Source organism: Odocoileus virginianus, chromosome 9, assembly GCF_023699985.2.
Source record: "Odocoileus virginianus isolate 20LAN1187 ecotype Illinois chromosome 9, Ovbor_1.2, whole genome shotgun sequence".
NCBI classification, from domain to species: Eukaryota; Metazoa; Chordata; class Mammalia; order Artiodactyla; family Cervidae; genus Odocoileus; species Odocoileus virginianus.
The window spans coordinates 53,013,967-53,039,220 of NC_069682.1; the positions used below are offsets into that span (position 1 = coordinate 53,013,967).

The window sequence follows — 25,254 nt, forward strand, 5'->3', positions numbered from 1 at the left end:
AGCAAGGCAAAATAAAATGCTACTCTAGTATCATGAGTAGCAGGGCAAAATAAAATACGAAGGTCCACTGTTGGCTACGACTGTCCTCTCCCCGGGATCCTGCTCAATACCTCTGTGCCTGTGGGGCCAGGAGACAAAGGTGTGCATCGCTATGAAGCTGACAAGGGAGGAACCAGAGGAAGGAGCCGTCGTTCCCCCAAATATATCTCTTCCCAACCACCTTGAATGTTTTATCTTCCTCAGACGGTCCCCTAGATTCACTTCTTCCTTACAATTCAAGCAGCCCCCTTGCTCATCTTGCTCCATAATCGACTTTAGATCAATCTACTTCTGGAACAGTAACTGTTTTCTGTCCTCTCCCAGGGCCCACAGAAAGCTGATGTGTAACAATGTATATCACACCAGCCAGAAAAACCCACAAATCAGACCAAACTTTCAGATATTTTTATTTTGCATTTGACAGTATTTTCTGAGTGTTAGCACAATGAATGCGTTTCTGAGATACCATCCTGCCACAGAGCCAAACAGTGCTTAGGCGTTTAAAAAAAGTGTAATTCAAGCCCTAAGGAACATGAGCTGGGATTCAGAATTTAACATCTCTATGTACAGAGATTCTGCTGCGAACACATCCACTGAAAGGAGTTGATGTAGAGACCAGTTTCACAATAAATAATCGCTTCTCTAAACTGTATACCATCTCGCTGGCACATCAGTCCTTTCCATTTCCTTATGATGGATAGTCACGTTCGTACCTTATAATACTCATGGAGAATTTAGCATTTGGTCAAGGCTAACACCCCAGCATCCACCATTGCATTAGCACCTCGGCAGGGGAAGGGGGAGGGGATGGGCAGCCTCTCCCCATCCCCATGGTTGAAAACACCGTCTTCTTCAGCTGCTCAGTAATCTCAGCATAGCCACTAGAGCGCAGCTGAAAGAGATTGCGAACTGTCAGGCGTTACAATTCCCAGTTGTTGCCAATTATATAGATAAATAGAAATTTACATAATTTACAAAGCGCTTGTGTCTGTGGCTTATTTTGAAGCCATTCCCCAAAGATACACATTTCTTCCTGAAAACAAATATCACACTAATAGCCTTGCGCTGGGGCTGCCTTCACAGCGGCTTCCAGGGAACCAGGTCTATTGTTCATCAGTGCGCCTGTTGGCAAAGGGCGCGAAGTCCCTCTGCTGTGGGGCCTGGGGTTCAAAACCTTCAGGTGTTCATTTCCTCCTTTACGTATCACAGACATCAAGGATCCTTTCTTTCTTCCTTTCCTTTTTTAGATGTATTCTTTTAGTGCGTACCAAGCACAGCTGAAAAGCTGAAAATGTCTGTCTAAATCCCATAAGCTTCAAACTCATCAACTCCTGTAGAGACGTGATCTGCTAGCTCACCCCTGGCGCCTGCGCCCTGTGATTGGTCGGACGTCGACATGCTCCGACGGGGCCTGCATCTGTTCCCAGATGGACATGGGTTTACATTTGCAAAGACTTAGCTTGGGGTCCACTCACTCCCAGAGAGAAGTGGCTTTGCGACGTGCCATACCTCTCCAAAAACAATTTCCTGAGTGAAACCCGAGCCTTGGGCTGCAGGCCCTGAGGCACAGCTGGGATCATTTTACCTATTAGGGAAGCTGGGGTCTTTGGATAGGGCATTCTTGGGAAAGGGCTGTATTGTTAAGTTTGAGGACCCCTTGAGTGGGTTTTCTCCCCCAGGCAAAACTCGTTTCTTGTCCTCAAAGAGGTGGAAATGTGAACCAAGGAGGAGCCATAACTGAGGCCTTCCTGCTGCAGGCCCTTCTCTCCAGGGAGCTCCCAAAAGGGCCAGCGACGGGCAGGCAGACCGCGGGGCGGGGACGTCCACTTTGATGGAGGTCTAAAGCCTACTTGCTTTGTCTGGCCTTGACTTCAGCCTACCTCAGAAAAGGTGGGAGAGATATGCGAAAGAGAAGAAAGAAGCCTATAACAAAAGCCAAGCTCTCCACCACCTGAAAGGGAGCCACCCCATCCCTCTTCAGCCCATTCCTTGTTTTGAACGGAGCCTCCTTGACAGAGCTTCAAGGCAATTTCAGAGCCTGCCATCCGCCCGAAGGTGTACACACGGTCATCGCTGCCAGTGGGGCCTTGGGAGCTGTCTCTCTTGCAGCCTGGTCCCATCTTTGAGGATCACAAGCTCAGGACGGTAGCAAGTTCCACTCTGAAAATGTCAATCTAGGGATGACTAACTCCAGTCTTGCAAGAAAGTCGGGACCATGCTTATAAGGAAAGACTTTTTCTTTCCAAGTAAAGCTTCTTACAGGAGCTTGACAAGCAACGTTGTAAAGCCTAGAAGCAGCTCCTTTCCAGGCCCGGGTGGGACATCTGTGCCAATGTCCTCACCTCCTGAACATCAAGACAGGACAATGACAACAGCGTTGGCCTCCCCTGCCTTCCCAGAACACGCCCAGCACAGCACGTTCCTACTGCAGGGCCTATGCACTTACCCTTCCCCTGTCTGACAGCCTCTTCCCTTCCTCATCACTCTGGCTCACCCTGTCCCACTTCCTCTAGGTCTTTATGCCACTGTTACCTGGCCAGTGAGACCACCTAACCTGCAACCACCCCCAATACTTCCTACCCCCAGCCTGCTTCCTGCTCTCCTTCACATGCCCTGATCTATGTTTTATGTACTGGTTTGCTATCTGCTTCTCCCACTATTTAAGTGCCAGGAAGGCTGAACTTTTGCCGTATTCTTGGTGGTGTCCCCAGCATTTAGGATGGTACCCTGTACATCACAGGTGTTCAATGAATCCTTGCTGAATTGAATAAATGACATGATGGGTGGATGGTTTAATCATATTGCTCCCTCACTGAGAGTGGTTTGGGTTTGGGGTGAGGAAGAAGAGGCAAAGTGGGGACTGGTGGGGGCCTAACTCATCCTCTCCAGGGCCTGCCTCTGCCGCTCCTCCACGTTTTTATTGTTGATACTGACAGAGTCCTCTCCAGATGACTTGAAGCAATCTGCCACCAATCTGGGATGCCTTGTATATATCCAGAAGGGTTTAACCCTCCCTTGATCAGACCATGTAGGAACCCAAACCCCCTCCAGGCCACTGCTACGAACATAAATTACCATCCCATTGCAGATGTGTAGACAACTCATTAATAACAATTTCTGATTGATAGAATGACACATAAACCCAGTTGGGCTGCTGGAAGCCCTCGGGATCATACAAAAACCACAAACGGGTTAAAAAAAATTTATAAAATGAACTGGAGGACTTGGAGGGCCTGGCACCCAGCTGTTCTAATTCATCTCTGTCCAGAATCAGCTGCTGAAAAGAAGAAATGATTCTTTTTCTAAAGACCACATTTTGCTATGGGAGCAGAGGCACAATGTTGGCCCCAGCAGATGAGCCTGCAGGGGCTCCAAGATGCAGTGGTTGGTGAGCTTTATCCAGACCTGGTGAAAGCCAGGGCTGGACATCACTGCTCAAAAGCCACAGGGAATGCAGGGGGTCAGCTCCTAAGACAGAGGGCAAGCTGTCCACAGCTTTTGGCTGCTCTGACCCCAGGGGACAAAGCAACACCCCCCCACATGCAGTGGGGTTCCCGCTAGCCGCCTACACAAACCAAATGCGCCCCACATGTCCTCCATGCTGCCCAAGGGGCAGCGACTCAGAAAGCAACTTCACCTCCTCGGACGCATGCCCCCCAGGGCACCACCAGTCTGCTTTCCCACTTCTTTATCAGGTGTTTGCGCCGACCTTGAATTCCTGTGGGGAGAGAGCCAGTTCAAATGAATCAACCTACATTTCCATGTGTCTGGTTTTTCAGCATCCAGTAAGGTTTGTCTTTCCACCAGTATAAGCATGGTCCCCCAGGACTGCCTCTCGGGTCCAGTTCCCGAAGGCTGAGCACACGGGGGTGGAGTCCCACTAAAGCCCAGCCTCCACCCACACACCTCAGTTATCCACTGGACATTAAGGAGCCAAGAAGAAAAATGTGGTTGTGCTGGGGGTTCCAGATAGCATGCCCTAGGTCCCTGGTTGGGATGGCACCTGCTGCATAGAGAGAAAGTCCCCCTGCTGGTCCTTATTTGCCCAGGAAGCACTTGGAGGTGCCATCCCACCAGCGATGGCTCTCAGAAGAGGCTCGGCAGGGTGGCTTTGCCTGGCCGGGTCTTGGCCCAAATTAATGAAAAACAGGAGCAAGGAGCATTAATAGGAATGGCTATTAGGTAAAACCCAACTTAAATGGCCACCACAGGGCAGACCTAGGGCCTGCTGATTTATCTGAGTCCACACTGACTCACAAGCTTCTCCAGACGCTTGTAGGAGACTGCAGGGTCTCCAACTCAGGGACCGGGGAGGGAGCCTCCAAGTAAGCCAATGAGTAACACAGCTGAAAGGACATTGCACATCTCACCCGTGGCCTGCACTCGGTACCAGCCTATCTGGCCACAAGGGCATGTGGGCTGGTGAGACCAGATGTTCCCATTTGTTACTTTTGAAGAAGCTAAAAATGTGCATTTGTTGGGGGTGGTGGCGGTATTCTTCAATCTTTAAGAGTTAGCAACTTATCCAGATTTTGACAAATTGCTATGCAATCCAGAAGAAACACCTCTGAAGACCAGACAGGGCCGCGGCCATGTAATGAACTCTGCTCTGAAAGGCAGCGAGGGGATGGGATACCATGCCCACGGCCCTAAAGGAGCCGAGGCTCCACATCCCCTCTGCACAGTCCCCACCCTCACCGCGCGTAGGATGGTATTCCCCCAGGACAAGCTGAGACCTCCTGTACCCACACTGCCTAAGGCAAGGATCCCTGGAAGTGCGGAAAGCCAGGGAGGGGGTCATACCCGCGGGCAGCCAGGGACCAGGTGCAGAACTGCAAGCAGGGGTCATCATCGCTCTCCGCGCAGGCGCAGCGCAGTGTCCCCTTCACCGGTGGTGGACTCTGTGGGAACTGCCCAGCTGACCTCCTGCCCCTGCTTCCACTCCCTCTGTAGCTGGACAGTCCATAGGGCACAGTCCGTCTGCAAACGAAAGAGCAACGTCAGGGCCACGTCTGGGCGAGCCGCCTGGGCCTCCCTGCTCATGGGCGCCAGCAGGTGTGGAGTTGGCAAAGGGATGGGAGACGGTGGACACAGGATAGGTGAGGCAGGTGGTGCAGCCACGTCCCAGGATCTGGTGTCCCACCCTCCCCACGCTTTGAGCCTAGGAAAGCTTCAGGAGTGAACCCTTCACCCCTACACCCCTACCACCTCCACTCCTTGCCCCCTGCTCTCCCCTAAGCGCCAGGCAGTGCACCGGAGCCTCAGGGTTGGAAAGAAGGGAAGGCCCCGGTGGAGGATGGAAGGTGGCCTGTCTGCACCCTCCCAGCAGCCAGCCCTCTCTGGGCGGGAGCCAGCAATGCCAGGTGTGTGCATGTGTGCATTTCCAGTCTTTTCAAGACCTAACCTCAGCAAGCATGCCTCCTGTCCCGGATTCTTGCAGGGCAGTTCTGGCTTCCCCTTCCTGCATCCAAACCCCTGACATGGACATTCCTGCTGGCCCAAATGCTAATCCCAGTCTTCATCCTTGAGCCAGCAGCACCTGAGCCTGGTCATCCACACCAGTAAGATGCCTTCCAACCACGCCAGCCACTGAATTTCTTTTGTGCACACATCAAATTTGTAGTCTGGGCTAACTGGAATACAAATTTAATTACGGCCATTGAAACACATTGTGGCCTTGGAACAAGGCTTCCTTAAAGACACAGACATGGAAGCCTCTGTGCCCTGAGAGACATATAGCCGAAGACAGAAGTAACCTTGGGAAAAGTCTTCTTATGAAGGAAAAAAAAGCCTGAAACTATTTACCCATTTCATCTATGGTTGGAGCTGGCATGAGGGTGGTGGTGTCATTTGAAACAATAAATGTTTAATCTGTTTCTTATGCTCATGTCCATACAAACCAGTGCTCTCCAGGGATGGGAGGACACTGCCAAGCAATTCAGTGGGAAAAAGTTAAAAGCGGCTGCTTAATTCATCAGCATTACTGAACAGGATTTGGGGGCAGATTACTAATAGCTAGAGGAAACACACGTGGCCAGAAGTTACTTTTCCAATCAATTCTGGCTTTCCTTCCAGTCCCCAAGAAACTTGGTTTCTGTGAGCCCCATGAAGTATCACCAATCAGCCACCTCAAAGGGGGTTCTGACATCCTCTGTGTGCTTTCAAAATAACATCAAATTGAATTTCCTTTAACTTAAAACACATGCCATGGTGCCTTTTGGGGGTGGTGAGGACAAAGTGGGGCGTGCCTCATCCTGACCTGATGCTTCCGAGAAACCTGCTCCCTGCTGGACTGGAGACTGGAGCGGAACCACCCCCACCGTCTTTCTCTTCCCCTCTCCCAACTCCCTCCTACCTGAGTTAGTTATGAAATGGTTCCTGGATCCAGGCAGGCCCAGTACGGAGCAGTCTGTGCTCACAGGATGGAGAAAGCAAGCAGGGGCCCTTCCCGTTCTGAGCTGTGCGTGTGTTTTCAATCACTCAGTCGCATATGACTCTCTGCGACCCCATGGACTGTAGCCCACCAGGCTCCTCTGTCCATGGGATTCTCCAGGCAAGAATACTGTAGTGGGTTGCCATTTCCTTCTCCAGAGGATCTTCCTGACCCAGGGATTGAACCCTAGTCTCCTATGTCTCCTGCGTGGGCAGGCAGATTCTTTACCACTGAACTGCCTGGGAAGCCCTTGTTCTGAGCTGACCTTTGCTAAAACCTCATCTTTTCTCAGGAATGGGAAATGGTGGGGGTGGGGTAGCAAGACAATACCGACATTGTGGGGAGGCAAGATTTGGCTAAAGGTATAGATTTCCAGCAATAGGGCCACATTAAGTCTCTAGGTGTTGACATTAAACCCAGGCCCCCATTTCTTGATGAAGATTACACACAAGGATTAACAACCACAACTCCCATTTTTCCATCAACAGCAAGACCTGCAATTTTGAAGTTGCTGTCAGCTGATTAGGCATTTGTGAGTTCAGAGCCACTCAACTTCACAAAGTGTTTTAAATGAGGAAACAGGGTGACCCGGTATTCATTAACAGAATTGCTAAGCACATTCCCAGCAGCCTAGTGGTAGGAGCTAGTATGCAAATGAGCCCTTGAAACTTTCCAGGAATGTTCACGGAGGAAGGAAACTGCTCCAAGCCTGGGTGTTCAAGGTGTGCACTCTGTTGGCTGACCTGGGAGCCAGTAGCAGGGGATGCAAGCTGAGAACCGGAGGACTTAGGAGATGGTCCTGCCCACAGAAGGCCCACCCTCTGCCCCCCAATAACAATTCCAGCTCCAATGAAGGCCCACTTCCAATAGGTTGAAAATTTAAAGGTTTTTAAAATCTGATAAGCACTTAAATAAGATGTTTGGCTTCAGAATACCTTGGAAATTAGAACTTGGTTTTAGGATTCTGGGGCTCCTTGGAGTTCTGTGTTGCAACATGGCAGCACTGGGAGATTCGGCACTTCAGCTTCCCATCCTGCTTGATCCCAAGTGCACCCCAAGCTCCACCCCCCCGCACCCCCCTCATCCTGCAAGCAGCTGTGATTTGGCTGCCCAGCAGGCCTTGGGAGATGTGCCCTAAGCCCTGTTCTGTCCATGGATGTCAGACCTTAAAGTGGGCTCAGAGACACCTGAGAGGGGGGATTCCAGGATCATAAATACTTGGTACATGGTCTAAAAGAAGGAGCCTATGGCTTTCGGTCCCATAGACTCCTTGCAGTGGGTAGGAGATAGGGCCAGAGAAGGGTCAGAGACACCCTCTCTACCCCACAGAACCAGGGCAGGGTCTTTCTTGTTCAGGTCTTACAGTGGACACCAGCTCCAAGGGAGTAGAAGACAGGGCTCCTTCTTTTGCACCTGCTGTGGACCCAACACAAGGCTGAGAAAGTGAAGACTATTAATTAAGTAACTGGTTGTTGAGTATGAGATAAACTAGATCAGTAAGACTGGATTTTCTCCAACCTACAATGTTCAACAACCACAAAATTCCTTACAAGGAATTTCTAACATTTGCCAAGCATCCACTATATTTGCCAAATATCCAAAATACCTTATTTTACTGCACTTCACAGATAATATGAATTTTACAAATTGAAGTTTTGTGGCCACACAGCATTAGATGATGATTGGAATTTTTCACAATAAAGTAGATTTTAAGGGATATATATATTTTTAGATATGCTACTGCATACCTAATAGCTGGCAGTATAGCATAAACGAAAGTTTGATAAGTGTTAAGAAACCAAAAAATTGGTGTGACTTGCTTTTTCACTTTGTTGAGGCGGCCTGGAACCACATGTGCAGTATTTCCAGGGTCTGCCTGTATCTCCCTGGTATTATGCCAAGTGTGATGAGGATGCAGAAAAGCCTTAGGGCACTTCCACACTACTGGTGTATGAAAACAGTACAGGATGAGGAAACCTCACAAGCCAATACGCACAGGTATGGACAAGGTACACAGACCGCAGGGAAAGGTTACCTGGTGATCCCATCATTACGCTGGAGAGCATGCACATGATGGTCACTGCACCCGCTCCAGTTTCCTGATTCACAAAAGTTGTTGTTGGACTGAATGATACACTGCACTGCATGAAAAGTACTTAGCAGTGAGTGAATGTGGCTACTGCTATTGCTTTTTTGGTCTGGGAATTCAAGTGAGTCTTACCAGGCATAAAAAACCCCATCTACCCGCCCTGCATTTAAGATGTGCAACTAAATAAGACAAGTAAGAAGGAAACAGAATGCCACCTGGCACCGCAGTGCCATTCTCTGTCAGGCTTCCTTTGGCTGGTTCATCTTTCTACACTGTCGGCCCAATAAGCACTCATGTTTTAGTTGTTGTCTGGGTACCTTTGTCATTTCTTGAATGATAAAAAAACGAATGTCTCTTGAATGGTGAATCGGAAGGAACTAATGAAGGAACCCTGAAAATGAAGTTAAATTGGCTGAGAACTTTGACCAGCACACTATCTGACCTGTGGTTTAGCCTGCTGTTCTATAGTGGGGCTTAAAGAACACAGTTCTTTATAAAAGTAGGCAGCATTTCAACCTGCGAATGTTCCAGTTATAACACATAGCTCCAAACAAAAGAGAAGCAGGTAAGATCAGTCCAAATGCTCTTAGGCAAAAGAAAACACCCCAAAACAATCACATTGGCAGTGTCTAGTGTTGTGTGTCTCTGTATATTACGTTGTCCTCAGCATATACTCAGAACATTCATTATTTGATCAGTGATGGTGATGCCAAAATCATACTTATCACAGTGTTCCTTATTTCCCATTTTCTCCCAGCTGTCATGTATAAATGTTAGTAAATACTAAACTTCCAAATCTGCTATATTCATTCTCCATCTGCATCATCACCCAGCCAGACTCTAAACTCTCAGCAAAGTTGATCGAATTGTCCTAGAAAGCCCAGTTTTCATAACCCCACCTACCCACCCCAAACTGAATAGCACTCAACAAATATTTGCAGAGTGGTTTTCAACGTACGAGCCTGGACTAGACTTCTGATGATTCATGACGGGCCCATGGCCCTGTACACGCACAGTTTAATCTAGTACAGAGGTTAGAAAATTGGCATTTCTGTAGGTTTCATCCAATCACAAGAGGGTGTTCTTTTTTTTTAACTTGAAAATTTCACACAAATATCCCAATTTCCATCTTCTCTCAGTTACACTCACTCCAGTCCCACACTCCAACACAGCAGCAGCTGTCTGAAGCTGAGTGGTACCATCAGAGGCTGGCTCAAACACTCTTGTTTGGCCCCAGTCCCTACTCCTGTCCCTCTGCTTGCTTTTCTTACCTGTCTGGCCTTCATGGGCATCTCAGGGTACAACTCCTGCTCTAGGGGCTTGTTCCATAAAGCAAAGCCAGACAGATCACGTGACATGGTGACAAAATTAGCACCAGCTACTCTTTTTACAAATTGTTGTCATTTTCGATTTTAAAAAGCCCAGGTTCTGGTGAGTGTCTCCCCGACAAACAGAACATTTTCACTTCACACTCAGACGTCAAGATGATGCTCTCTCCTCTGCTTCACATTTTCCTTCTGAAATGGAAGAGCAAGGTCAGGACCGTCTTTGGGACACATCGTACAGGAGGCACGATGCTGCTGACCGGTCCTGCAGCCAAAAGGAAGAGGAAGAACTGTGCGCCAATGGCAGGCAGACGGCGGGGGGCCCCCAGCTGCCAGGCAGCAGCAGTCATTAGATCCTGCCCCTCACAATTCCCAGGAGAATCAACTTCTAGACTCCAACAGGCTTTGTAACTAAGGCTCAATTTCAGATTTTATTAAATTTCTTCCTTAGAAGGTACCACTCAGTTGCTCTCTCAAGCTTTGAAATAGCTTTTTGGGCTGGGAAGAAAATGTGGCTCAACTTCATTGACAGTCTTTGTAAAACTTAATCAGAAAAAAGTGTGAACTGAGAACTCTGTTAGAAGAACAAGACAGAATGAAGTAACTACAGAAAGTGACTGAATATTCAAAGGCCTGTAAAAGCATCCATTCACTTCAAGAAACATCTAGTGGACTGCCCCCTCCCCACTTCCACTTTGCACGGACACGGCGACGAGGAGGAAACAATAGCTCAGAGACAGAAATTCCCCCCTTGAAAAACTTTAAAGCCCAGGATTCTCTAGAGCCTAAGTTCAATGCTGGCTGTTTTCATCTCCTGGAATCCAGTCTCTTGTCTTTCCCCTGGGGAATGGTCCCTCTTTCCCTGTGTGAGGTCTTGATGAGACTGTCAATCACTGTATCTCGCCTTCCCGCACCTCAGGACTCATCAGGTGACCGACGCTGGCCCATGGCACCCTCTCCTCCGCAAGACACCTGAGCAAACCAATTTGAGGTCAGAAAATAGTTCGGATGGGAATTCCCTGGTGGTCCAGCAGTTAGGACTCTGACCGTCCCCTGGAGGGGACACAGGTTCGATCCCTGGTTGGGGAACTAAGATCCCTCATGCCACATAGTGCAACCAAAAATTTTAAAAAAAGAAAATAGTCTGGAGCTGCTACGAACCATCCTGCCTTGTCTGTTTGTGCCCTGGGATCCCCAGGCCTGTCCTTGTGGTCTGTCTCTTTCTAATCCTGGTCCTGCTTCTCCCTCCCTTCTGGTTTGTGGATCACACCGTGTCCTTCCAATAAACTCCTATGCTGTGTGAGCTACATTTAAGTTTCTGTTGCTTGCAACCAGTGACCTCAAGCTGACCCTGGAACTCACTCTCTCAAGATGGATGCAACCATGATCTCTTGGGTTTCATAGAAAGACCAGGAGTCTCTGCAGCTGCCAAGGACAAGTAGAGATTTTCTTCATTGCAACAAAATAGAAAAGAATGTGTTCCAAATCAGGACAAAACACAGCCAACAAAGCTGGCTGGAGTCCTTTCTTCCCAGGTGTGCCCACTGTGAAATGTTTGGTTTGGATTACACTGTCCTTTGGGCAGGTGGGAGCAAGCATACGACCTCATGATGCTCAGAGATACTTGGCTAACCACCTCAGGAGGCTTATCTGTCAGTGAATTTACTCCTTGTCCGCTCATCAAATGCCTGTGAAAGTTGGCTTGGGACAGGCCTCGTGCCAGACAACCACTGGGTGCCCTTCCAACCTCTAGGAAAGAAAATAACCAGGAAATACATCTCCTCAGTGACCTCATTGTACAAGCAGAAACACATGCTTTCTGGTTCTACAGAACACGACATGAACTTCCTGCTCACAAACAACATAAAGGGAACTGGCAATCTGCAGCTTTGCTTCTGCAGAAAATCGCTGCATCTCTAGCGGGAGGCCCCTAAGAGAGACTGTTCCTCCACCAGCCGCCAAAGGAGGAAGTCTTCCTGCAGCCTCAGAAATAGCCAATGACCAGAATATTTAGAAATATCAAAAGAGTGAGCAACGTGCTGTGGGTTGGTAGTTAACTTTTTTTAAAAGATATTCCTCCCCATCCCTCACTCAAAGAAAGCAACCCACAACTTATGAGTTTATCCAGGACTTGGTTGTTGGGGAATTTTACCAGAATTACATGTATTTTCAGAGAGAACACTGACCCCCATCAGTCGGACCCAAGAAGAAGGGGTGTTTCCTCACCTGGGCTGCAGGTGTGGCTTCCCTCCTGCCCCCTGGGGAGGTAACAGCTAACCTCTGCCTGTCCACCTCAGCATCCAGGGCAGCCCAGGCAGTGCCTGGCTCCGAGCAGGTGCATAATAATACTACAGCATCTCAATAACAAGGGTCTGCTATGTGAAGAAAAGGGGAAGGGAAAGTGAAGTGAAAATTGCTCAGTCGTGTCCGACACTTTGCGACTCCGTGGACTAAATAGTCCATGGAATTCTCCAGGCCAGAATACTGGAGTGGGTAGCCTTTCCCTTCTCTAAGGGATTTTCCCAACCCAGGGACTGGACCCAGGTCTCCCGCATTGCAGGCGTATTTTTTACCAGCTGAGCCACAAGTGGTGCCCAAGAACACTGGAGTGGATAGCCTATTCCTTCTCCAGGGGGTCTTCCCAACCCAGGAATTGAACAGGGGTCTCCTGCATTGCAGGTGGATTCTTTACCAACTAAGGTTATCAGGGAAGCTATCAGGGAAGGAGAGAGGGAAGGAGGTCTTAATTGGCCATTACTTTCATCCACACCCAATCTCCCAAATGTTTAGAATTCTTAGCTGGTGTATTGGATTTCTACTATCATTGTCCTAGAGGGAATATGGTCTCTAGATCACTTAAAATGGAAAAACCACGTCTTGATAATAACTCCTGCAGACACATGAGGAAGAAACCAGGCTGCCTGGATGGATGAAGCTTCAGAGACAAAACCAGAGGAGTCCCTAGACTGACAGACCTAGGATATTGGTCCAAATTGAAGACTAGCTCCCGGAGGGGCCCTGGCTGAGTGGTTTCTTTCTGGAGCTGAGAAAAGAAAGGGCTGGATCTCTGGAGGCTCCATCCAACTCCATATTCCATGGAAAGATTCCCAAATGCCCTCACTGTTACACCTGAGCATCTCCGAATAGCACACATGCTAGAGTGGGGCTTCTCTCCATCCATGTAACCACAATGAAATGTGGGGGTCTCTACCCACCCCCAAGTGGTAAGAGTCCCAGGATCTTACCAACTGTTTTCAGAAAGCTTCATCCAATGAGAAGGACTCTTCCACATCCTACTGCCATATAACTGAGCTTAGAAATAATCCCAAAGCCAAATACCGTGCCATCAAGTCCCTGAACACAGCAGCATCCTCCCCTCACACAGGCACATGAGTTCTGAATGAAGTCTATTTAGAGGAAGCACAAGTGGTCAAGCAACAGAGAGTAACAGAAACATACTTCTGTATGTGTTGTGTGTGGGGTGGGATTTCCAAGAATGACAGCTCAAAAAATAACAAAGAAGTTAGGGCAACAAATGCCTGCAGTATTTGCAACTGAAACCATTTAGGGAATCTAACAGGTTAGCTGGTTTCCCCGCCCCCCATCTGCTACAACCCCAATGCGTCCATGTGAGTTAGGTTAGAGTTTCCCTCCCCAACCCCCAGTGACCCTAACACATTCCAGGTCAAATGTAGGCATGAGCAATCCACGTCTGTCTGGCACAGTCTCATTATAACTTTATGCAAAGCTGCAGACAGATGTGGCTCAAAATAGTTACCAGCAGTGGAAACAGAAGGAGTAAAATAAGAAGCAGGTATTTTTTTTAAGGATGGGGGTATGTGTAGGGAGATTAAAAAAAAAAGTCCAGATGCCATCACACATCCCTTTAAACAACCCTCAGAAAGAAGAGAAGACACCCTCGCTAACTTTCAGAAGATTTCACCTTTAGGATAGAAAATCTTTACTGAATGAAGACATACTTGCCATGGCAACAAAAATAAAGACACCCATTTTCTTCTTAATCTAATTGTTTGCATCGTTGTGGTCTCTCTGATCACTTGATTGCTTAGCTTGAACTAAGAAAACTTAAATCCCTCTAGAGACACAGGCTCTATCCCCAAACAAGAACCAAGCAGAGTCAGATCCTGTCTTTATTAGAAATGTTGGTATTTGGTTGATTATGATACTTCTGCACTGATTTTCATCTTTAAAAAAGCATCGCATTCCCTTTTATTTAACTTTATGGCATCCCCTTCAAGTTTGCACCTGAAAGAGTATGTCATGAGCCTCACCCTATCTTGCCACCCTACAAGAAATCTGTGGAAATCAGATGTAGAAAAACCCAGAAAAGCTACAGACACCTCTGCTCTCTCACCAACTTGCTTCTGGCTTTTGGCAAAGCTGTTCACTGCTCCCCAAGTTGTGGGCCATTCGTGTCATCACCAAGCAACACAGGACCGCAACACCTCGGCCACATCTGAGAGCCTCAGCCTTTCTCAGGGGGTGCATGAATCTGTTTCTGTTTTTTAAATTACTGGGCCAGGCACAGGACTCGCTGGCTGCCATGTTCTAAAGTTACTGTTTATTAAGGCTTCCTGCTAAGTTGGCCCTGAGAGGCCATAAAATAAGGGAAGACCTGTGCCTCCAGGGCTCTGAACATCCCTAGGTTCTCCAAATGCTCTTGGCTCTCCTGAGACTCTGAACTGGGGCAGACGAGAAAGGCTGGGGATATCCCGTTCTGCAGTCCGTTCCTGGGGGCTTGGTGGGGCAGCAGGACTCTAGAAGCCCCTGGAACCTTATCTGGACCAGCAGCTCATCTACACTGTGGCCATTGCCTGGATTTATTTTCCTTCTACATAAAATTCATTCTTGTCCCAAAGAGAAGGAAATTGTGTGTGCGCGCGTGCGTGCGCATGTGTGTGTGTGTCCCATTTTAAGGAATTCTGTTTCCACCAAAACATGGCTTAGACTGAGAGGGTTATGCCTTCTGTTAAACAGTAAATCTATTTCTAACGTACTCCAAAGATGAGCAATGGTTACAGAGGACTACCTGGAGGGAGGAAGTGGAGTACAGGCAGCCCCCATCAAATTTGCTGAGATGCTGTGGATCCAGGACGGGATTGCGATCTGGCGCTACAAAGCCTGTGAGTTCCCACCAGCTGTGGGGCCCCCCTAAGGAAAGCACTGTTTGCTTCCCAGCTTCCTTTGTTTTAAATTCTTGCAGGAACAAACCACACCAGAGATGTCACAGCCTTTCATCTGCCTTCAGATTTAAGGCCAAGTTCCTAGTCGCAATGTCCTCTTCATCTAGCAAAAATCCAAATTCTCCCTTCAGGGTCACGCAGGGTCATGACCTTCTCGATGCAAATCAACCTGCTTTCCAGCCTCAAGTCTCTTTCTCATCCAGTCGGGATCAGCCGCATTTCAATGAATCCATCTATGCCCCTAGACATCTCACCTCCTCACATCCATTCTGGGGTAGGAAAGGAGACTTTAGGTCCAACTGAACCCAAATAGGAGGTCACTTTGTGTGAGCTGACCTTGTCAATAAACTCTGAAATTTAGCCCCAGGGCTATCAAACTTTAAAAATGCATCTTGCCGTGAAATGTTCTGAGCTACTGCTACCCAAACTCAAAACTGGAATGTAAACATGTACAGATTTCTAAGCGGGAGAGGGTTACGTGGGAGGGAAATGACTCAGAGTAAAAACATGATCAGTCAGAAACCGAGTTCAAGATCACTTTTAGTCTGGCTGATATTGTCTTCTCTTTCTATTATTATTATTTTGGCTGCACCCCACGATGTGTAGGATCTTAGTTCCCTGACCAGGGATCAAACCTGCAACCCCTGAATTGGAAGCAGGAGTCTTAACCACTGGACTACCAGGGAAGTCCCAATACCACCTTTCTTTATGTGTCCTTATTTATTTACCATTTTTGGTAAACAGATTCTGTAGTTATTTCCTGGGATCCCTTCCTGGTGGTCCACACTCAGGTCTTGGGTACTGAGACCCAGGTGCTGTGTACAATGAGAAATGACTACAAGGCATTGTGTTTACTCCGCTGGACTCAGCCTTACTAAGATTTCATCATTTAACAAAGGGTTCCAAACAGATCATTCAAATTATCCTGACATGCCTGGTGGCTCAGATGGTAAAGAATCTGCCTGCAATGCAGGAGACCTTGGTTCAATCCCTGGGTTGGGATGATCTCCTGAAGGAGGGCATGGCAACCTATTCGAATATTCTGGCCTGGAGAAAAGGAAGAGGAAACAGTGATCAAATTGCCAACATCTGCTGGATCATCGAAAAAGCAAGAGAGTTCCAGAAAAACATCTATTTCTGCTTTATTGACTACGCCAAAGCCTTTGACTGTGTGGATCACAATAAACTGTGAAAAATTCTGAAAGAGATGGGAATACCAGACCACCTGACTTGCCTCTTGAGAAACCTGTATGTAGGTCAGCAAGCAACAGTTAGAACTGGACATGGAACAACAGACCGGTTCCAAATAGGAAAAACAGTATGTCAAGGCTGTATATTGTCACCCTGCTTATTTAACATATATACAGAGTACATCATGAGAAACGCTGCGCTGGAGGAAGCACAAGCTGGAATCAAGATTGCCGGGAGAAATATCAATAACCTCAGATATGCAGATGACACCACTCTCATGGCAGAAAGTGAAGAAGAACTAAAGAGCCTCTTGATGAAAGTGAAAGAGGAGCGTGAAAAAGTTGGCTTAAAGCTCAACATTCAGAAAACTAAGATCATGGCATCTGGTCCCATCACTTCATGGCAAATAGATGGGGAAACAGTGGAAACAGTGGCTGACTTTATTTTAGGGGGCTCCAAAATCACTGCAGATGGTGATTGCAGCCATGAAATTAAAAGATGCTTACTCCTTGGAAGGAAAGTTATGACCAACCTAGACAGCATATTAAAAAGCAGAGACATTACTTTGCCAGCAAGGGTCCATCTAGTCAAGGCTATGGTTTTTCCAGTAGTCATGTATGGATGTGAGAGTTGGACTATAAAGAAAAAGAATTGATGCTTTTGAACTGTGGTGTTGCAGAAGACTCTCGAGAGTCCCTTGGACCCTAAGTAGATCCAACCAGTCCATCCTAAAGGAGATCAGTCCTGGGTGTTCATTGGAAGGACTGATGTTGAAGCTGAAACTCCAATACTTTGGCCACCTCATGCAAAGAGCTGACTCATTTGAAAAGACCCTGATGCTGGGAAAGATTGAGGGCAGGAGGAGAAGGGGACGACAGAAGATGAGATGGTTGGATGGCATCACCGACTCAATGGGCATGAGTTTGGGTGGACTCCGGGAGTTGGTGATGGACAGGGAGGCCTGGTGACAGGGAGGCCTGGTGTGCTGTGGTTCCTGGGGTCGTAAAGGGTTGGACACGACTGAGCGACTGAACTGAACTGAACTGAACTGAACTGAAGTGGAGAATCTCCATGGCAGAGGAGCCTGGCAGGCTACAACCTCAGACACAACTGAGCGACTAAGCACAGCACAGCCAGACCCGCTCCCACGCCTCCACAGCACCCCACCCCTCCGCCCTTACCCCCACCTGCATTGTCACTGTGAGTGAGTGAAGTCAGTGAAGTCTCTCAGTCGTGTCTGACTCTTTGCAACCCCATGGACGGTAGCCTACCAGGCTCTGCCATCCATGGGATTTTCCGGGCAAGAATACTGGAGTGGGCTGCCGTTTCCTTCTCCAGGGGATCTTCCCAACCCAGGGATCGAACCCGGGTCTCCTGCATTGCAGACAGACACTTAACCATTTGAGCCACCAGGGCAGCCCAATCCACCAGCTTATTTAGCCCAGGGAGCCCCAGAACAATGCCTTCAGAGAACACCATGCCCCTTTCCCCAAACATTCCAATTATTCACCAGGGAAGCAAACAACAAAGGAGGGGCAGAAAAAGGGCAGGACCAAATCTCATCAAGCCTGAACAACCTTTGGCCAGCAGGGTGCTTATCAAGCTTCTTATCAGCAGTGCAGTCAGCCAGACACACCTTTTCCCAGGGTCTGTAAAGCTGATGCAGAACAAATGCTAAGAGATCGCCCACCAAGAGGCATGGGGTAGGGAAAAACTGGGGTACCCGGGTGCAAGCTCCTCAGTGTTACTGCAGGAAGCTGGGTAAGACCATGGTTTAAGGGTCCAAGGAAGCCGACCTCAGCAGGACTTGAGCTTCTTCGTTCCAGGGTCCTCCAACCACAGACTGTGTGGGGCGACAGGGAACATTATGCAGCCCCCAGGGTTGTACACTTATCCACATGGTCCTGTGGTCCGGAGGTACTGAGCCCACTTGAGTTCAGACACTGTGCTGAGAATGCTCTACACACTCTCTCATGTCATTCTCGCAAGTCTTTACTCACAGGAGTCATGGTCAACATCAGTGTGGGCCATTGCTTGCAAGATCATAATCATGCTCAAAAGACTACCCCTCTGCCTCAAAAGCTGTATCACCAGTAACAGTACTCCCAGTCCTGACTTGCAGGTCACATGATTGTTACTGGGATCCCTGTGATCACACAGTGGGTGGACAGCCGGTCCCACATCAGTGGGAGGCTGGAGAACCATATCCATCCATTCCACTGGGATGTTCTCAAGCATAAAATGTCCCCTCCCTAGAAACATGTGGCATACCTCTCTTGAACAACAGGAGGGGCAAAGATGACTGTTGAATTGTTGCCTTTTTGTGGTAGAATATATGGAATAATTATGATTATTTTTACACCTCTTCTTTGGGGAAAAATATCATTCCTGCTGGCTGAGTCAGTGTGGCCAGGCTGGTCACCTTGTTAGGTCACCATCCTAGAGTCACACTGATGTCTGCACCTTACCTGGGGCACGGGGAGAGGGTGGTACCACCCCCAGGCCATGCAGCGAATCACAAACAGGACACTGGGCAGAGCTCCTGGGGCTGGAGTTTTCTTATGAGTCTACAGAGCCCAGATTTTCCACCACAGCCGTGATTCCAAACATCCTGCACTGCTCTTTCCAGAAATACATTCCTGCTTGTCAGACCATGTGGCTCAGATTTTTGTTTGGAAACACTGCCACTGTCACAGCATCACAGTGCCTCTGTCATTACATCCTTGGAGGGATTAAAAGATAGCATCAGTTCTCAGGAACGAAGTGGGGGAGACTGAGCAGGGCTCCTTGCTGGGGGCCCTGCAGCTTCACTGGCTGTCACAGCTAGTGGTTTCACTCTGTGGCCAGGTGGATGGATAGCAGGTGCAGAGGGGCTACCCTGCTATGGGTGTGGTTAGCACTGAGAACTCTGTGATGGTTAATTGTATGTGTCAACTTGACCGGGCCACAGTACCCAGATCTGTGACCAAATACCAGTCTAGATGTTGCCAGGAAGGTATATTTTAGATGCAATTAACATTTAAATCAGTAGACGTTAAAGCAGGTTACCCTTCATAATGTGGGTGGGCCTCATCTATCAGGTGAAGCTCTGACAGCGAGAAGTGAGATGCCCTAAGTAGGAAGGGAATTCTGCCTTCGGGATGCCTCAGACTGCAGACTGCAGACTGCAACATCAGTTCCTCTGTGTGTGTGTGTAGTGTGTTTATATACACAAAGAGATCTACATATACACATCCTATTAGTTCCATCTTTCTGGAGACCCCAACAGAGACAATCCCTCACCACGTCACAGGACACTCCTGTTTTTGAAGTATTCTCATGGAAACAGCCCCGAATATGTAGGGATGTAAGCATGTGGGCTACTTGTCCCCACTTCTCTCATTATCTTATTCTTGGCATATTTTCCATGACCATGAGATGAGATGGGTATTTTCTCTGAGGTGGGGTTTTGTTTTTGTTGGCAATGGTGGGGTTGCTGGGGATGGGGGGAGATGCAGTGGCTTCCTAACAGGGCCAAGGAGAGCCATGAACATCCCTTGCCTCGTGGGCGGGCAGCCGTCTCTGCCTCCTCCCCAGGTCTAAGAAGGCAGCTGCCCGAGATGCAGTTGGCTCATTCCTCTTTGGGGCCTGAGATCTTCTGGAGGAAACAATGGAAGTTATGAGCAACAGCCCCAGAAAAATCCACATTCCTGCACATGTCTCTAAGGATGTGAGACCTCTGGGATGGGACACCTCCTTTGTGGGAGAAAGTCCTGCAGACAGAACCTCAGTGACAGCAAAGACCAGCATTACTGAGCATCTACTATGTGCTGGGTAAGGATCAAACTCAGATCCGGAAGAGCTAAGTGCTTAGAAGGATGTGGGGAAACCAGAGAACTTGGATCTCATGCCTGGAAAACATCTCTGGGAGCAGCTGCTCTCCAGAGCCTTAACTTTACACACGAGATGCAAGAACAACATCCCCCCTTAAGGAGCTCGCAAATCCTTAAACACAGCTCAAATGACCTTCTCCAAGAAGGCCTTGCAAATTCCCAAGCATCATTCTGAGATAAAGCAGGATTGTCGCCTCTACCTCGTGCAATTGGAAGGCAGTAGAAGGAAAGACACCGGAGCTGAAAATCACCCAAAGTTCCAGACTCTCAATTGAGGCGTGAAGACCCAGACTCCTGTGGGCTCCTGGCATAGCCAGTGGTGGGAACAGGATGCAAATCACACCTGGAGAAGTCTCAGGAGATGAGGAAGGTCTGCTGAAGAACAGGGGTGACAGCCAACAGAGATATGCCCTCAATGTAGGGCTATGACCATAGGTTGGGGAGGGGGTGGGAAACAGAGCCTGGAAAAGTCCTCAGCGTGCATCCCCCTGCCCTTTAGTTCAACCCAGTCATTTTCAGATGCTTCCATTTCTCCAAAGGCCCAAGTTCCCTAAAGCCCACTCCCTCACTTTGCAATCTTGTCCAAGATATTTTAAAGTTTGCCAGTGAAGCTGCCCATACAGGAACAGACAATAAGAAAGAGCGAAGGAGGAAGGAAGGGAAAGAAAGGAAGGCAGAGAAAGACCATCTGGGAACATCTTCTGTATAAAGGTTATGTTGCTTGTCTGACTTTAAAATGCTCAAGTCTGGCTATTGTCATTTTCTTGTTTCCCAGGGTAGCTCATGAAACTCTCAAACACCATATTTAATCCTTCCCTCTAGTGTTTAAAATGAATCAGGGTCTGGAAAGAAGGGAAGAGGTAAATCAAGCTGTGAGGAGAACATTAGCAAGTTGGATAGCCTGGGAAAAGCCAAAGACCCATGGCTTCACCTCAGGTCATACATGACAGCTCAGAATGGGGAGATAGGATTCCCACCAGGTCATGGGGATGGGGCAAGTGCTTCTATACAGCGAGTGCTCAGAGCTTGGCCACAGGCAGAAAACTAAGGTGGTCTCCCAAATCTTCTCCTTTCTCCCCTCCTGTCTTCTACAAAGTCCCCTTCCCCTAACTGGCTTTGCTTTCTTCTTTCTCCTTCTAGAACCACAGCCTGGGATTCCTGCCAAGGTTGCCCTGGGTTCTGTGAAGCTAATTTAGTCAGAGGACGATGCCAGGAGGATAAGAATCAGAGAGGACAAGTGTCAGGGTGATGGAGACTGCAGGAGAAGGTGACCCTGACCGCTGTCTGTTAACAGAAGGCTGTCAGTGGCAGCCTGTCCAGGAGTCCCTCCCCAGTACACCTCTCTTTTTAAGATCTGGCCTGGTCATCTCTCTGTATGCTGACCAGACATAACCCAGCAAGCAAGTTCTGGCATCGGGGTCAGCTCTTTATTGGATGGCCTGGGATAAAATGCAAATCTAGAGCCCTTGCTTCAAAAAATATTAAGCATTTCATTGTGTTATGCACCTGAAACTAACACAATACTGTAAATCAACTATACTTGAATTTAAAAAGTATTAAGCATTTCAACACATCAACAATACACTTTAGACTGTGAGGGTCCTTCTGAGCCGGGACCTTGTACATGTGTCCAGGCTCCTGGGTGGAGCCAGTCTTGCCTGCCATGCAGAACAGCAGGGTGACTTTCCAGACCAGATGTACTCAGAGGACTCATGATCTGGTTTTGAAAGATATCCGGCCCCCCAGATTCAATCTCCTTTGTACTTCATCCTCAGGGTATTGGCAAAACAAGGTAGGTATGTGCGGCCTATCAAGCTGTCACCCAGGGTGCTCAGAGGTCACATGGCTCGGGGACAAAGGAACCCTTGGATCAAGGGGACCCAAACACTGCAGCAAAGTTGCCTCTCCAGGCCCAGTGCTCTGGAAAGGCTAAGCAGGATGCCCAAGGTATCCTAAGACTACCCAGAGACACCTAGACATCTGGTCCAAGTCCTGGATTTTAGAGACCAGGAAGGCAAATTCCAAAGGCTGCTGACCAGATTGAGGTCAAGCCCTCTTCACAGTTTGCAGGAGGATGTTTCTTTGGAAGGGGTTCCTGAGTTGAGTCACTACCCACGGCCTCGGGAGAGGGGGAACTTTACATTAAGGAGACTCCAGGAGGGACTCAGGTGGCACCATCTGTTTTGCTGTAAGACAGTTCTTACAGACTGGAGGAGAGAAGGGGAGCGGTCGGGTGCTGGGGTGACATGGGAAAGAGGGGAACTATGGGCTCACCACCCAGGAGACAAGGAGCCTGAATTCCACGGAATGTCACCCCGTGGGGGAGGTTTCACTAGGTCCTGCCTAGCTCACCCCTGCAATCCCTAGAGAACAGGCTGCTTTCAAGGAATTTGAAACTCCTTGGAGCCTGGCAGGGTCAGCAGAGGGGCAGGACCCACATGGCCCGGGGGCAGGAGTAACTTTCAGGCTTCCTCCCCCCAGAGGGACTTCTCAGGTATCTAATCCCTCTGGCTGGCTCATTTCATTCGCCTCTCCACCAGATCAGACACTCTGGGCTTGGGTTTCTCCCAGGCCAGGCCCTCAGAGGGGATGAGAGTCACACCCTTGACCTGCAGAGCCGACCTGGGTTGGCAGGAGGGCTGAAGGCTGTGCCAAGTGGGCTCTGGGCTGACCAGGCTCAGAAGGAACCAGGTCCTCCTTCAGTGTGAAGAGAGGGGCCTAGCAGGAGCCCCCCCTCCCCTCCCCCTGAGCCAACTCCCCCACCCCAGGGCTGACTCACTCAGGAGTGTTGATCCAGATGATGTCCAGGTGGCAGTAGTAGACGCACTCTTTGTCCTTGTAGGTAAAACATGTACAGCGCCGGGCTCGGTGGTGCCCGGGGACCCCCTCGGGGCCCTGCTTCCCAAACTGACTTGGTCCCTGCTCCCGCCAAGGGCTTCTGGGGCTTGGACCCCAGGCTGCCACGGTGGCCACAGTCTCCTTGGTGTCCGCCTCTGATCTGGCTGCAGAGGGGGCCCGGGGCATGCTGCTCCTGCCAGCATCCCCAGACTGAGGGTGAGGCACCCATCCTGCAGGAGGCAGATGGAGGGGCTCCTGAGTTCCTAGGAATGCAGACCCTTACACCCACCATCCCGTAGAACCTGGGGAAGGGGACAACCAAACTTTCTGCCAAGTTTGCAAGCTAAGGGCATTTTTTGTTAAGTCTCCAAGCTACTCCCAATGTTCGGAAAATTTTGCAAAGCTATGTGCAGCAGTTTCTAAAAAGCTTGCAAGTTGCGTGCACACTTTGTGAAAATCTTGGGAGCTCTTCTCACTTACTGCACAGCATGCAGGCAATCTGCACCCACTGAAAACGTGCAAGCATTGTGCAGGCTTTCTGAACACTTTGCAATCATTTTGCACAGTTTCTGAATCATTTGCAAACTTTTGGAAAAGTTCCCAACTTCATGAAAAATTGACCAAGTCGGTCCCGGGTCCCAGGTCTCCTGCCTGCGTGTGGGCTGCAACCCCCCGGGCCCGCGGGGTGGTCCGTGCTTTCAGCTTCTGCCCTCTAGCCTGCCCCCAGGCCGCTCCCCCGGTAAGGCACTCTCCCCGCGCCCCCGATCCGCGGTCCTTTTGTGTGCGCTCGCGCCAGGAGACGCGCGCCGCCCAGCCCGCTTACCTGCGGCGGAGGTCACAGCGAGCCCGAAAAGGAAGCACAGCCCCAGCTCCATGAACCCCGCTCGGGCGCGGGCGCACGGCGCCGGAGGACGGGCGCCTGTGGCCGCCAAAGGGCGCTCGGGCCGGGCACAGCGGGCCTCACCCTCCAACTGCAGATGCTTCGAGGCCGGCCGCTGGCTCGCCGCGTCCCGGGCTGCGGCCAGGACTCGGCTGCGACCGTCACAAACTTCAGAGCGCGCTGCCCATCACGGCTCAGGGCTGCCGGCTGTGGGTTAGGGCTTTTCTGGCTCCCGTACCACCCCTTTCGCCTCCCCGCCCCCCGGAGGGGCTGGAGTTGCAGCGCGGGGGCCTTTGAACCCGGGGTGCACGGGGGTCGCCTCCCTGGCGCTGGGTAGCCGGCTAGGCGCGCAGCGGCCCGCGGCGCACCCAGCACGACGAGGGGTGGGGGCGGCGCGCAGGGCCGGGTGCGATGGGTGGGGTGGGGTGGGGGCCGGGACAGCTGCCGGAAGGCCACGCGCGCGCACACACGCACACGCACACGCGCGCACTCCCGCTCGCACCCCCACCCCGCTGCCTCGCTGCCTCGCTGCCCGGGGACCTGCAGCTCCCACCCCAACACAGTGGGAGAGATAAAAGGCTGCGCGGGAAACCTATCTTTTATCTCCAGGGTTCGAGAAAGCAGCATTTGTCAGCGTTCACCTAATGACACCTTACCCTTGCACAGACCTGCCTGCCAAGGCCCTGGGCGTACTTTACACTCGTGACTCACGGGCACCGGCAGCGTCTCCCAGCCTCTCCCAGGAGCTCAGAGCCGCTGGGTGTGGGCAGCAATCAGGAGCAAAGTCAACCGAGATGTAGGGTTAGCGGTCCTGGGGTGTCCCCAGCTCGCTCACAGACCCTTGTGCTGGCTCCGGTGAGAGGCAGGTTCCTCTCCTCATTGCCCAAGGTGGTCTTCTGATCCTCACGTGTAGGGGATTCTGCCGGCTCCCCTGAACCTTGTCCCCTGGGCTGAGCAGCTTAGACAAGAGGGTCTGTTAATCTCCCTGTTCAACAGCCTCCGTGCTGAGAACGGTGCTTGGAAACTGCTCAAGAAAGATTTGTGGATGAATAAATGAATGAACCAGTGAATGTTTCCTGTGGACTTCGCCCTGGACTACTGACCTCTGAACACAGCAGGAAGCCCTTAGAGCCCCTCCCTGGCCAGAGTTCCCCCAGCAGAGGGAAGAGAGGCAGCACTCCAGGTGGCATCTGGCACTTCCCTTTTGGCTGCTTGCTGGCTGTTCCATCTGCTTGACTGATTGGGAGTTTGCTTTCCCTAGGAACCTGGGGCAGGGCAGGGAGTTGCAGGCCACACAGGGGAAGAAAAACAGGTCTGAAGTCATGGAATCACTTCTCATATCTCAGGACACTTGTGGTGACTTGACAGTGTCCACCAATCCTT

General features: G+C 49.8%; 1 protein-coding gene across 1 annotated transcript; it reads right to left on the reverse strand.

The window, feature by feature from the left end:
* Positions 1-422: 422 nt before the first annotated feature.
* Positions 423-24,291, reverse strand: EDN3 (endothelin 3). The gene is made up of 5 exons (XM_020905166.2): positions 23,815-24,291; positions 22,933-23,221; positions 4,843-5,019; positions 3,677-3,757; positions 423-931 (listed from the first exon to the last, which is right to left on the reverse strand). Exons 1-5 carry the CDS (start codon positions 23,864-23,866, stop codon positions 892-894), a joined length of 639 nt encoding a protein of 212 aa, XP_020760825.2. The 5' UTR covers positions 23,867-24,291; the 3' UTR covers positions 423-891.
* Between the last annotated feature and the right edge of the window lie 963 nt (positions 24,292-25,254).